Consider the following 13,047-nt stretch of genomic DNA (forward strand, 5'->3'; position numbering starts at 1 on the left):
TATAAGGGATTGTTGAGCGCTTCACAAATGCATCACCTTTAAAGCGAGAAATTACCGAATTTTTCTGTCTATAAGATGCACCCCATGTATTTTGGGGGACTCTGATTTTTTAAAATGGGGGAAGATCTATCCATGTTTAAGACGCCCCCAAATTTTGGACATTGTTTTTTAAGGGGAAAAACCCTAGTCTTATACACGGAAAAATACGGTAAGTCTTTCCTCCCAAAGTGCTGCACATCAGCCAGTTAAGATTCAGACCTTTCTTCCTATAGATTTCTATCAAGGAATGTGTTTCTAACAGATTTGTTTCCAACTCCTGTTGCATTAGGTGCTCCTTAAAAACAAAAGGTTTGAAGCGATATCCGGATGTAATAAGCAAACAATTCGAAGTCTACACACTGTCTCTTAAAAACAAATTCATAGCCTTTCAGTTTCTGTGCAAAAGAACAGAGCTTCCTTTTCTTCAAGTTTGGGACGGTCTTCAATGAGAACCAGAAGGCACAGGAAAAAGACCTCTCCCTCCTTCCCTCCTACACATACAGACAGCCAAGAGGATTAAAGAGCTGTTAACAAACCACCCCATAAGCTGTAACACTTACAGATCCTCTGAGAAACAGGACTGGGACACCCATGCCAAACCTCTCGTTTAAGGCACATACTGCAGACATCAACTGGTATGCTTGCCGGCCAAAATCCTGCAAACTGTCTTCTGTATTGACCACAGGAGTATGTTGAATGTTCCTAAAACTACAGGAACAAAAATAAGGTTTGTGTAATATGTATAAAACAACAACAGAGGTCAAAAAGTGTGTGCATGTGTGTGCCATGAGAGCACACAGAGAGAGCAAATTCTGGTGGGGAACCTGTGGCCCTCCAGATGTCACTGGTCTGCAACTCCCATCAGTACAGCCAGGACAGCCAATGGTGAGGCATGATGGGAACTGTAGTCCAGCAATATTGGGCCAGTCACCAGTTAACCACCCTTGCCAGTGTGGTGTAGTGGTTAAGAGCGGTAGACTCGTAATCTGGGGAACCGGCTTCGCGTCTCCGCTCCTCCACATGCAGCTGCTGGGTGACCTTGGGCCAGTCACACTTCTCTGAAGTCTCTCAGCCCCACTTACCTCACAGAGTGTTTGTTGTGGGGGAGGAAGGGAAAGGAGAATGTTAACCGCTTTGAGACTCCTTAAGGGGAGTGAAAGGCGGGATATCAAATCCAAACTCTTCTTCTTCTTCTTGCTCTAGGCCAGGCTTCCTCAAACTCAGCCCTCCAGATGTTTTTGGCCTACAACTCCCATCATCCCTAGTTAACAGGACCAGTGGTCAGACATGATGGAAATTGTAGTCTCAAAACATCTGGAAGGCCAAGTTTGAGGAAGCCTGCTCAGGGCAGTGTTTCTCAAACTTGGGTGCCCAGCTGTTGCTGGACTACAACTCCCATCATCCCTGACTGCTGGTTTGCCCTCGCTTTCCCCAATCTCCCATGTCTCCGCTAACTGGCACTCAGCGAAATGGATGCAGCACCTCTGTACATAAAGCTGTGTTCCTGGAATGTAAGCCCCCCCCCCCAATCATAATGCCAATCACCTCATAGGAATGATCAGCGTCACATCCCGCATGCCACGAGTGCTCAGGTCTGTGGCTCAGGTGTGAACCAACAGGGTTTGAAAAGAGGAATCACTACAGCAATGGAGATGTGAGCAGAGGTGTTGTCATCCTTGCTCCACAAAGAACTTCCATCCCTTCTCCACAACTCGCCTTAGAACACATGGTCAGGCAAGCTTCAGATTCTGCTGCAGAACAGGGCTGGGTGGGGGTAAAGTCCATAGATTTCTAGGGATGGAGAAAGTACTTGCCAAAATGGGGCATGCAAGAACTGGATCTTGTGTGAGAAAAGGTACGATACAGAATATCATACGGTCGGGCAATCTGTTGCCATGATGCGAATCCTTAGAGCGTTTGCATTGTGTCTTAATACTATAATATTCCTACCGCGTTCAAGCTAAATGACCGAGCAAATAAAGCAAAACAAAGAGGTTCAGCTCTCTGTGTAGCTTCTCCACCACTACAGTGGTACCTCAGGTTACATACACTTCAGGTTACATACGCTTCAGGTTACACACTCCACTAAGCCAGAAACAGTGCTTCAGGTTAAGAACTTTGCTTCAGGATGAGAACAGAAATCGTGCTCTGGTGGCACGGCAGCAGCAGGAGGCCCCATTAGCTAAAGTGGTGCTTCAGGTTAAGAACAGTTTCAGGTTAAGAACGGACCTCCGGAACGAATTTAGTACTTAACCCGAGGTACCACTCTGTACAATTTTATTTATACAGTCATAGCTCAGGTTGCGAACGCTGCGGGTTGCGCGTTTTTGGGTTACGGATCGCGCCAAACCCGGAAGTACTGGAACGGGTTACTTCCGGGTTTCGGCGCTCGCACAGAACCACTAAATCGCACTTTGCGCATGCGCAGAAGCACAGCAGACGTGGCACAACAGATTGCGAATGCTGCGGGTTGCGAACGTGCCTCCGGCATGGATCACGTTCGCAACCCGAGGTTCCACTGTAAATACGGATGGCTGGGGAGGGTGGGGAAAGAACAGCAATTAAAACGCAGGCATGAAGCAAGGCAGGGGAGGCCAACCTTTTATTGTAAAGGTAAAGATAAAGGGACCCCTGGCAGTTAGGTCCAGTCATGGCCGACTCTGGGGTTGCGGCGTTCATCTCGCTTTATTGGCCGAGGGAGCTGGCGTACAGCTTCCGGGTCATGTGGCCAGCATGACTAAGCCACTTCTGGCGAACCAGAGCAGCGCACGGAAACGCCGTTTACCTTCCCGCCAGAATGGTACCTATTTATCTACTTGCACTTTGACGTGCTTTCGAACTGCTAGGTTGGCAGGAGCAGGGACCGAGCGACAGGAGCTCACCCTGTCACAGGGATTCGAACTGCTGACCTTCTGATCGGCAAGTCCTAGGCTCTGTGGTTAAACCCACAGCGCCACCCGCGTCCCAACCTTTATTGTACATCAGCCATAAATCAAGTCCGAAGTATGAGCTAGTGATGCTTGGGTGTGCACAAGAGTACAGTACATAGCTCCTTCTCCTAAGATCCCTGGCAGTTGTGCCTCTAGTCTAAGGCCATGCGGCAGAAGGCCGGGGTGTGGGGGGACGGACAAGAAGCAGTATAAGCCTGTCCTTGTGTCATATTACCAGGCCTTCAGGCCCACCTGACTAGTGTCCAGATGTGGCCTTTGCCAGTGTAGGCTGGTCAACCATGAACTATGGAAGAGGCCCTGGTTAGGTCAAGGAATTTAGGATATAAGATTTACCGTATTTTTCGCTCTATAAGACGCACCAGACCACAAGATGCACCTAGTTTTTGGAGGAGGAATACAAGAAAAAAAATATTCTGAATCTCAGAAGCCAGAACAGCGAGAGGGATTGCTGCACAGCGAAAGCAGCAATCCCTCTTGCTGTTCTGGCTTCTGGGATAGCTGTGCAGCCTGCATTCGCTCCATAAGACGCACACACATTTCCCATTACTTTTTAGGAGGGAAAAAGTGAGTCTTATAGAGCAAAAAATATGGTAATAGTTGCCTTCACAACTTGAGCTCAGCGCCCACAGTCGTTCTCTGACATAAATTCAAAGAAGAACTTTTCAATTTTATTACTTGGCTTTTTAAGGGTGGATTTTAAATTTGAAACTAAAGCCATATTCCTGCGAGTCAGCTTTTGATTGGGAATTGCTGGATGGCAGCTTGTACCATTTACCCTAAAAGTAACAACATTTGAAGAAAACTTCATTAACAGAGAGCCATTAGAGACTTATTGCTGCTTGTCATATAAGCTGTGGGAAGACAGTTCCAAACCTTTAATCTTTTGGGAGGAACATTTACCTGGATCTGCAATTATCGCAACATTTTTCTGTTCCCATGATACCCGATGAGGCCTTTCGGAGTTGTTTGTCTTCGAAATGTGACAAAATGATTCTACCCAAGAGAACATTGGGAATTAAATAAAAGAACAAGAATTTACATGTTAAATTCATTGAAGAAAACAATGAGCAGAAATCACCATCATTAATTGGTTCACCTGGGAGCTAATTTATCTTGCTTGAATCATCCTGAGACGGGCATATATATTTTTTTTCAAATTATGAGCTTCAAGGTGCAAATACAAAAATGTACCAGAATGTGAGTGGCACTTTTCAAAACTTTGAAAGATTTTCATTGAGGTGTGTTGACAGCTCCTGATTGTTACTTGCTAAAATATAAAGTATAACACGTACTTTCTTCTGCAGCTATTCAAGCTGAGGTATTTCTCAATCTTTGCCATCATCTTCAGTTTGTACAGGCGAAATTTATCATTACGTATCTCACTGAGTAGGTGTCTTAAAAAGAAAGTGGGAGAGAGAGGAAGAAAATTAGAGATGAAACGTTCATTATCTCCCTGTCACCTTCCAAGAAAATATAAAATTTGCACAAACATCCTACACACATACTTTTCATGCAATATAAATCAGTCATAGCTATAAACGGAGCAAGAAATGAAGAACAAGGAAACGCACACCGAAATTTCATATTGTCATCGTCCATATATTGCCATGTTGTCACGATTTCTCTAGTTATATGCAGATACAGTGGTACCTCGGGTTACATACGCTTCAGGTTACATACGCTTCAGGTTACGGACTCTGCTAACCCAGAAATAGTGCTTCAGGTTAAGAACTTTGCTTCAGGATGAGAACAGAAATCATGCTCCAGGGCGCGGCAGCAGCAGGAGGCCCCATTAGCTAAAGTGTTAAGAACAGGTTAAGAACAGTTTAAGTATGGACCTCCAGAACGAATTAAGTACTTAACCCGAGGTACCACTGTATTCTGTCTATATAAAACAGACTGACACCATAGACAGAAACTGCAGTCTGACTGGGCAAAGTAACATTAAAAACAATGATATCACAATTTTATAACACATCTCAAGCATATAAAGTGTTTCACATACACTGGGTGGGATTCAGCTATGTGGTGTGTGTGTGGAACTAGGCCCACTTGCCCAGCAGGACTCCCCCCTCTCTCTCCTCCTCCCACGCACTCCCTAAATATGCTCTGGGGGTTGGGGGGTGAATCCCAGAACAGGTTTAGGGGACACGTGAGGGATGAATGGGGGGGGGATCAGCAGACCTCATTCCTCATGTGTATATCCCACTTAATGCTACACTGAATTCCACAGACTACCTCAGTGGTCATGTTCAGACATCACACTAAACCAGAGTTTAGAGTAACAAGAACAAGATGCAGTGAACCTTGGGCTCTTGCATACTCCATGTTCTTCTGTGCCCATCAGAAGGAGTTCAGAAGCTTTTGCTTGAAAGTTAGTTAGCACGGGTGGCGCTGTGGTCTAAACCACTGAGCCTCTTGGGTTTGCCAATCAGAAGGTCGGCGGTTCGAATCCCCGCAACGGGGTGAGCTCCCGTTGCTCGGTCCCTGCTCCTGCCAACCTAGCAGTTCGAAAGCATGCCAAAAAAGTGTAAGTAGATAAATAGGTACCGCTCTGGCGGGAAGGTAAACGGCGTTTCTGTGCGCTGCTCTGGTTTTGCAGAAGCGGCTTAGTCATGCTGGCCACATGACCCGGAAGCTGGACGCTGGCTCCCTCGGCCAATAAAGCGAGATGAGCGCCACAACCCGTCGTCTGCGACTGGACTTAACTGTCAGGGATCCTTTACCTTTTTTTGTTTGTTTGTTATATTTATATATCGTTTCACACTCTCAGAGGCATCCCAAAAAGATTTACAATAAAAGATTGTTTGAACCAACAGTAGCTTTTTGCGTTGACCAAACCCAACAAACTGTGGTTGATCTTAACTATGGTTTGTTTGAAAAAGGTTACATTCAAACACTGGGTTATGAAACTGGCTTGTTAAGACAAACCATGGGTAAATGTTGTTGTTGCTGTTGTTGTTTAGTCATTTAGTCGTGTCCGACTCTTCGTGACCCCATGGACCAGATCACGCCAGGCACTCCTGTCTTCCACTGCCTCCCGCAGTTTGGTCAAACTCATGCTGGTAGCTTCGAGAACACTGCCCAACCATCTCGTCCTCTGTCGTCCCCTTCTCCTTGTGCCCTCCATCTTTCCCAACATCAGGGTCTTTTCCAAGGAGTCTTCTCTTCTCACGAGGTGGCCAAAGTATTGGAGCCTCAGCTTCAGGATCTGTCCTTCCAGTGAGCACTCAGGGCTGATTTCCTTCAGAATGGAGAGGTTTGATCTTCTTGCAGTCCATGGGACTCTCAAGAGTCTCCTCCAGCAAACATTAATAACATTTTAAACAATAACAGTTTAAGACTGGGCTGGCAAGTTAAAATGTGGTTCCCTGAAATCAGAAGCAAAAGCTCCCGAACTCCTTGTAAGCACATGAGGAGAGAGGAAAGAATGATCCCCAAACCCACTCTGGCTCACTTTTACCATGCTACTGTGCCTATATAGTAGGCCAGTAGTATTGGTTACCTGTTGAAACTCATGTCAGCTGGCGTCCATAATACATAGCAAGAGGCAGGAAGCCCATCACGACCAGCCCTTCCAATTTCCTGGTAGTACGATTCCATTTCCTTTGGCGCTCCATAATGAATAATTGTCCGGATGTCGGCTTTATTGATGCCCATTCCAAAAGCTACAGTCGCTACTATACACTGAAAAAAAACCACCATATCAGTTTTTAACTCCATTTTAATATTGATGCATGGAAAAAATTCAATGTTCTTACAACAGTTTAATGTGTCCACATACATAAAGTATACTATGGCTATGTCTCCAGTTGCAAAGCACTCATTAAAGGTAATGAAATCAAAGTAGCCAAAATGGAGCTATATTGGGCACAGCCCAGTAAAAGGTACTACAGTGGTACCTTGGGTTACATATGCTTCAGGTTACAGACTCCGCTAACCCAGAAATAGTGCTTCAGGTTAAGAACTTTGCTTCAGGATGAGAACAGAAATCATGCTGTGGCGGCGCGACGGCAGCAGGAGACCCCATTAGCTAAAGTGGTGCTTCAGGTTAAGAACAGTTTCAGGTTAAGTACAGACCTCCAGAACGAATTAAGTACTTAACCCGAGGTACCACTGTACCTGAAAGTCCAGTTTAAAGCAATAGAACAAGCCATGCAGCCAAATCCTATGAACATATAGTCAGAGGCAGGGGCTTACAAAGTGGGGGGCGGGCTGCCCCGGGTGCCCCTCTGGTGTGGGTGGGTGTGTGACAAGATGGCCCCTGCCTCCCCCCAGCTGTAGAGCAGTCGAGGGTGCACGCAGTCAGTATGGGCGCCGCTCACACAGCGACCATACAGGCCACCGTGCACGAGCGGCAGCCCATATGGCCGCCTCGCGTGAGTGGCACCCATACTGAGGCAGGGGCCATCTTGTCAAACCCCCCCCCCAGGAGTGGCACCCAGGGCGGCCTCCGTACGGATGTCACGTGTGCGTCACCGGGCGGGGTGTCCCACCCCAAGTGCCGGAAAGGGTTCCTCCGCCACTGGTCAGAGGTATTGCTGAATTCAATGGTTCAGTGTTTGATCTAGGGAAGGGTTTGTACCAACACCTGACCAATGAGGAATTTGTCAGCAAAGGGCAGAAAACCATGGCTCAGAAAGCCACCTCTATTGGTCTGTCACCCCCTCCCCCAACCTGGGTTATGAAGGCGCCCAAAAGATGTTAAAGCAAAGATTATGGGATAATACACACAGTGACTTGCGATCTCGATCACACGCAGTCTGTAGTCCGCTGGCAGTAGGAGTACAATATGGGCATGTCTTTAAGTTAACATCTTACATTAAAAACCTGACAGTATCAAACTATTGAAGGCTTTTCACCAAAGCCAGACTAAACGTCTTTCCTTCTGCAGTGTTGGATGGCAGGTTGAGAGGAGTTCCCTACCAGGACAGACTTTGCTCGTGCACTCAAGACATTGATTCCATAAAACATATTTTGTTGCACTGCGCAAAATATGAGCAAGCCAGGGCTGAACTGATACTACCCTTGCTGGTACCTTTCCTGGGAAAATCAGAGGCTCACTATGTCAGGTTCCTATTGGAAGACCAGACAAATGCTAGAACATTAGCAGTAGCAAAGTTTTTATCAGTGGTTGCAAGAACCAATGATCCCAATATTCTGAACAAAGTGCTTGTTTAACCTGGAGGTAGGCTGTATGAATTGTGTCTTGCTTTGTAACGATTTGTTGAGTCCCTGGACCGTAATAAAGATTGTTGTTGTTGTTGAATTCAATGGGATTTACTCCCAGGTTAAGTGTGCACGGAATCACAACCTTAGTCGCAACCAGTTTAAATTTTATTGGTGTCACTGGGACACAGTCAGAGCTAATTTATGCTGGATTGTGGCTGCTGAGCTTGGAAGGAAAGTGGGAGGTGGGACCCTGGGACATATTTAGCGACTATGATGCTTCCTCCTAATATCCCCCTGTATATCCCACAAAATACAACCACAGAGCATCTTATGACAAGCAAACAGCATTTCCTTCATACCTGAATTTCATCTCTCATGAATTTGTGGTGGATGTCTCGCCTTGCTGTGACTCCCATGCCAGCATGGTATGTTCCACAAACAATGTTTAATTTTGTCAGCTCTGCAGCTACCTGTTCAGTTGTCTTCCTTGATGGGCAGTAAACAATAGTGGGGCCTTCAAACTCATAACTAAATCTAAGAATTTAAAGAAGAAGAAAGCATCTGCGTGTGACATAGGTCATTAAGATATCCAAGGAACGAACAAAGAAAATACATTAGCCTTGTGACAAATCTTTCTTGTAGATTTTCTCCTCGAATACTGGTGCTCTATTAATCTCATAATAAACTTGGGGGGGAAATACTGATCTACTGTTGTGGACTATCAACACATTTCAGAAGTTGAAAGTGTTATTGGAGTAGAAGAGCCTTTATTAAAAAAAATAATAAATTTAAATAAATATTTATAAACGTTTCTTTCCAGCGGTAACCTTGGATCACAAAATTTGCGGGCGAAGGAGGGACAAAACACACTAACTTGTCTTTTTTAACAAGGAACTGCTGTATGTCCACGATGATATTTCCAGTTTTCCGTACTACTTCTAAGTATAAATTAGGCCGGTCAAAGCTGGTACATGTGACCTGGGGAGTCTTAAGGTTCAGACAGTTTATGATGTCCTCTCTGACAGAAGGGCTTGCTGTTGCAGTTAATGCAACAATGGGAACCTGGAAAGAAAAAAGAAGCAGAAATCTGGAAAATGTAAAGGTGATGGATAAAAAGAAACCAAAGCATTAAACTCTTTTTATACCATAATCCAAAATTTAAGGAATAAAGAATAAGTGGGCACTCTTTGATTTGATTTACTCTAAATGGTGTGGTAAATGTATGCATGAATAAAGCACACTGTTTTCAGTAGGGTCAGATTAAGTTTCCCAGAAGAATTCTAGGAGGAATCTAGGAAATCTCCATCATCACCTTCTCCTTCAATGTCAACATTTGCAGTTACAGTGAACATTCACACAGGTTATCATGGTCCATACTCTGGCCTTCCTCCCACCACCTCCCTTCCTCCCTCCCAAAGGTTGTGAGGCAACCTTTAAGAGTCCATGTGCATGTAATGCTCTCCAGACTGGGAGTGAGCTGCAGGATTATACACTCCCCTTTCCGCAGACCATTAATTTTTTCTTATAGCCCCAAAGTTCAATAGCACAATTCAGCCATCTTGCCAAACCAGGGTTAATTATGATTTAGTCTGGTGTCTGTTTTGGCAAACCATGGTTTGCTGGCAGCCAGCACACCAGAATCAGAAGCCAAGGTTTGAAACCAGTTTGCATGTGCCTATTACAGTACAGCATGATGTACAGATTGGCAAAAGGGGATTGTAGCTGTTACTGCTCTTCCATTTTTATAGTGCTTCGGCCTTTGGAATTGCCGAGTAGTTGGAAAACAAGAGCAGATAACCACAGCTAATATATCTGGAAGTTCAAATCATCTTTAGCATAATTTATGGTTGGCATGATTCTGAATTGTGCCTATGCTAGTATAAACATTAATGTGTATTCACAGAGGGAAGAGTATGTAGCGCAGGCATAGGCAACCTCGGCCCTCCAGATGTTTTTGGCCTACAACTCCCATGATCCCTAGCTAACAGGACAAGTGGTCAGGGATGATGGGAATTGTAGTCCCAAAACATCTGGAGGGCCGAGGTTGCCTATGCCTAATGTAGCAAGTTGCCCATCCGAAATGGAAACACAAGGAATGATCAACAACTATACATAGCGCACAGAGATCAAACATTTGTTTTGCTAAAGTTGATCTATGTTCAAAAAAATTAAATCACAAAAATTTCTTGCAATGACTATACTGTACCTTAGGAAGATGTTTCTTCAACAACCCCAAAGACCTGAAAGAATTCCTGAAGTCATGTCCCCATTCAGAAATACAGTGAGCTTCATCAACAGCTATCAGGGTGATGCCTAAGATGAGTTAAGACAGGCCCGATCATGTGGTTACAGAGCACTTACGACAGTATAGATTGCAGAGCCAATTGGTACAGTGGTACCTCGCAAGACGAATGCCTCGTAAGAGGAAAAACTTGCAAGACGAAAGAGTTTTTCATTTTTTGAGTTGCTTCGCAAGACGAATTTCCCTATGGGCTTGCTTCGCAAGACGAAAACGTCTTGCAAGTTTGTTTCCTTTGTCTTGCAAGTTTGTTTCCTTTTTCTTGAAACCGTGCATTCAGGGGGTGCAGTTGCGACTTGACTTCAAGGAGCAACTCATAGCACGCGGTGTGGTAGCCTTTTTTGAGGTTTTTGAAGACTTTGGTGATTTTTGAAGCTTTTCCAAAATCCGTGCTTCGCAAGACGAAAAAACTCGCAGAACGAATTAATTTCGTCTTGCGAGGTACCACTGTATATACGTTTTGCAAATTTAATCACTTATGCAAGTAGTCTACTTTGAATTAGCAGATGTCAGAAGCCAGAGTGACCCAGACCTCTGGGTATACCTCATCTGAGGAAGAGGCCTAAGATGCTGCAGTAAGCCCTGACACACCTAAAGAACCCATTAAAGCAGCGCAACTAATCCAGTCTTACAGACACCTCATCTGGAGCAAACCTCTACATGCACCATGGATCAGATTCTTTCCTGAACCTCTGCAGTGGTACCTCTGGTTACGAACTTAATTTGTTCCAGAGGTCCATTCTTAACCTGAAACTGTTCTTAACCTGAGGTACCAGAAAGAAATGGAGGTCTCGTAGACCCCAGGTAGTGTGGTTGCTGACCTTGAGCCAGACATCCTGGAGAGTACCAGAAAGAAATGGAGGTCTCGTAGACCCCAGGTAGTGTGGTTGCTGACCTTGAGCCAGACATCCTGGAGAGTGAAGTCAAATGGGCCTTAGAAAGCACCGCTAATAACAAGGCCAGTGGAAGTGATGATATTCCAGCTGAACTATTTAAAATTTTAAACGATGATGCTGTCAAGGTGCTACACTCAATATGCCAGCAAATTTGGAAAACTCAGCAGTGGCCAGAGGATTGGAGAAGATCAGTCTACATCCCAATCCCAAAGAAGGGCAGTGCCAAAGAATGCTCCAACTACCGCACAATTTCACTCATTTCACACGCTAGCAAGGTTATGTTTAAAATTCTACAAGGCAGGCTTAAGCAGTATGTGGACCGAGAACTCCCAGAAGTGCAAGCTGGATTTAGAAGAGGCAGAGGAACCAGAGACCAAATTGCAAACATGCGCTGGATTATGGAGAAAGCTAGAGAGTTCCAGAAAGACATCTAGTTCTGCTTCATTGTCTATGCAAAAGCCTTTGACTGTGTTGACCACAGCAAACTATGGCAAGTTCTTAAAGAAATGGGAGTGCCTGATCACCTCATCTGTCTCCTAAGAAATCTCTGTGTGGGACAAGAAGCTACAGTTAGAACTGGATATGGAACAACTGATTGGTTCAAAATTGGGAAAGGAGTACGGCAAAGCTGTATATTGTCTCCCTGGTTAATTAACTTATATGCAGAATTCATCATGCAAAAGGCTGGACTGGATGAATCCCAAGCCGGAATTAAGATCACCGGAAGAAATATCAACAACCTCAGATATGCGGATGACACAACCTTGATGGCAGAAAGTGAGGAGGAATTAAAGAACCTTTTAATGAGGGTGAAAGAGGAGAGCGCAAAATATGGTCTGAAGCTCAACATCAAAAAAACGAAGATCATGGCCACTGGTCCCATCACCTCCTGGCAAATAGAAGGGAAAGAAATGGAGGCAGTAAGAGATTTTACTTTCTTGGGCTCCATGATCACTGCAGGTGGTGACAGCAGTCACGAAATTAAAAGACGCCTGCTCCTTGGGAGAAAGGCAATGGCAAACCTAGACAGCATCTTAAAAAGCAGAGACATCACCTTGCCAACAAAGGTCTGTATAGTTAAAGCCATGGTTTTCCCAGTAGTGATGTATGGAAGTGAGAGCTGGACCATAAAGAAGGCTGATCGCTGAAGAATTGATGCTTTTGAATTCTGGTGCTGGAGGAGACGCTTGAGAGTCCCATGGACTGCAAGAAGATCAAACCTCTCCATTCTTAAGGAAATCAGCCCTGAGTGCTCACTGGAAGGACAGATCCTGAAGCTGAGGTTCCAATACTTTGGCCACCTCATGAGAAGAGAAGACTCCCTGGAAAAGACCCTGATGTTGGGAAAGGTTGAGGGCACAAGGAGAAGGGGACGACAGAGGACGAGATGGTTGAACAGTGTTCTCGAAGCTACAAACATGAGCCTGACCAAACTGCAGGAGGTGGTGGAAGACAGAAGTGCCTGGCGTACTCTGGTCCAGGGGGTCACGAAGAGTCGGACACGACTAAATGACTAAACAACAACCACTTTAGCTATTGGCGCCTCCTGCTGCTGCCGCACTGCCGGCGCATGGTTTCTGTTCTCATCCTGGGGCAAAGTTCTTAACCCAAGGCACTACTTCCAGGTTAGCAGAGTCTGTAACCCGAAGTGTTTGTAACCCGAGGTACCACTGTACAGCTAAGACAAATG

At 45.2% G+C, this 13,047-nt stretch overlaps 1 protein-coding gene across 1 annotated transcript in view; it reads right to left on the bottom strand.

The window, feature by feature from the left end:
• WRN (WRN RecQ like helicase) overlaps positions 1 to 13,047 on the bottom strand; it is a 67,100-nt gene that overhangs the window by 26,593 nt on the left and 27,460 nt on the right. The window contains exons 17-23 of the mRNA XM_081844793.1: positions 10,369 to 10,475; positions 9,037 to 9,224; positions 8,522 to 8,696; positions 6,496 to 6,677; positions 4,283 to 4,384; positions 3,891 to 3,983; positions 600 to 741 (exon numbers count right to left, since the gene is read on the bottom strand). Of these exons, the coding sequence (XP_081700919.1) occupies positions 600 to 741; positions 3,891 to 3,983; positions 4,283 to 4,384; positions 6,496 to 6,677; positions 8,522 to 8,696; positions 9,037 to 9,224; positions 10,369 to 10,475 (989 nt within the window). The remainder of the gene's footprint in view (positions 1 to 599; positions 742 to 3,890; positions 3,984 to 4,282; positions 4,385 to 6,495; positions 6,678 to 8,521; positions 8,697 to 9,036; positions 9,225 to 10,368; positions 10,476 to 13,047) is intronic.

The sequence above is a fragment of the Podarcis erhardii genome (assembly GCF_964252035.2).
Source record: "Podarcis erhardii genome assembly, chromosome: 17".
Taxonomy (NCBI): Eukaryota; Metazoa; Chordata; class Lepidosauria; order Squamata; family Lacertidae; genus Podarcis; species Podarcis erhardii.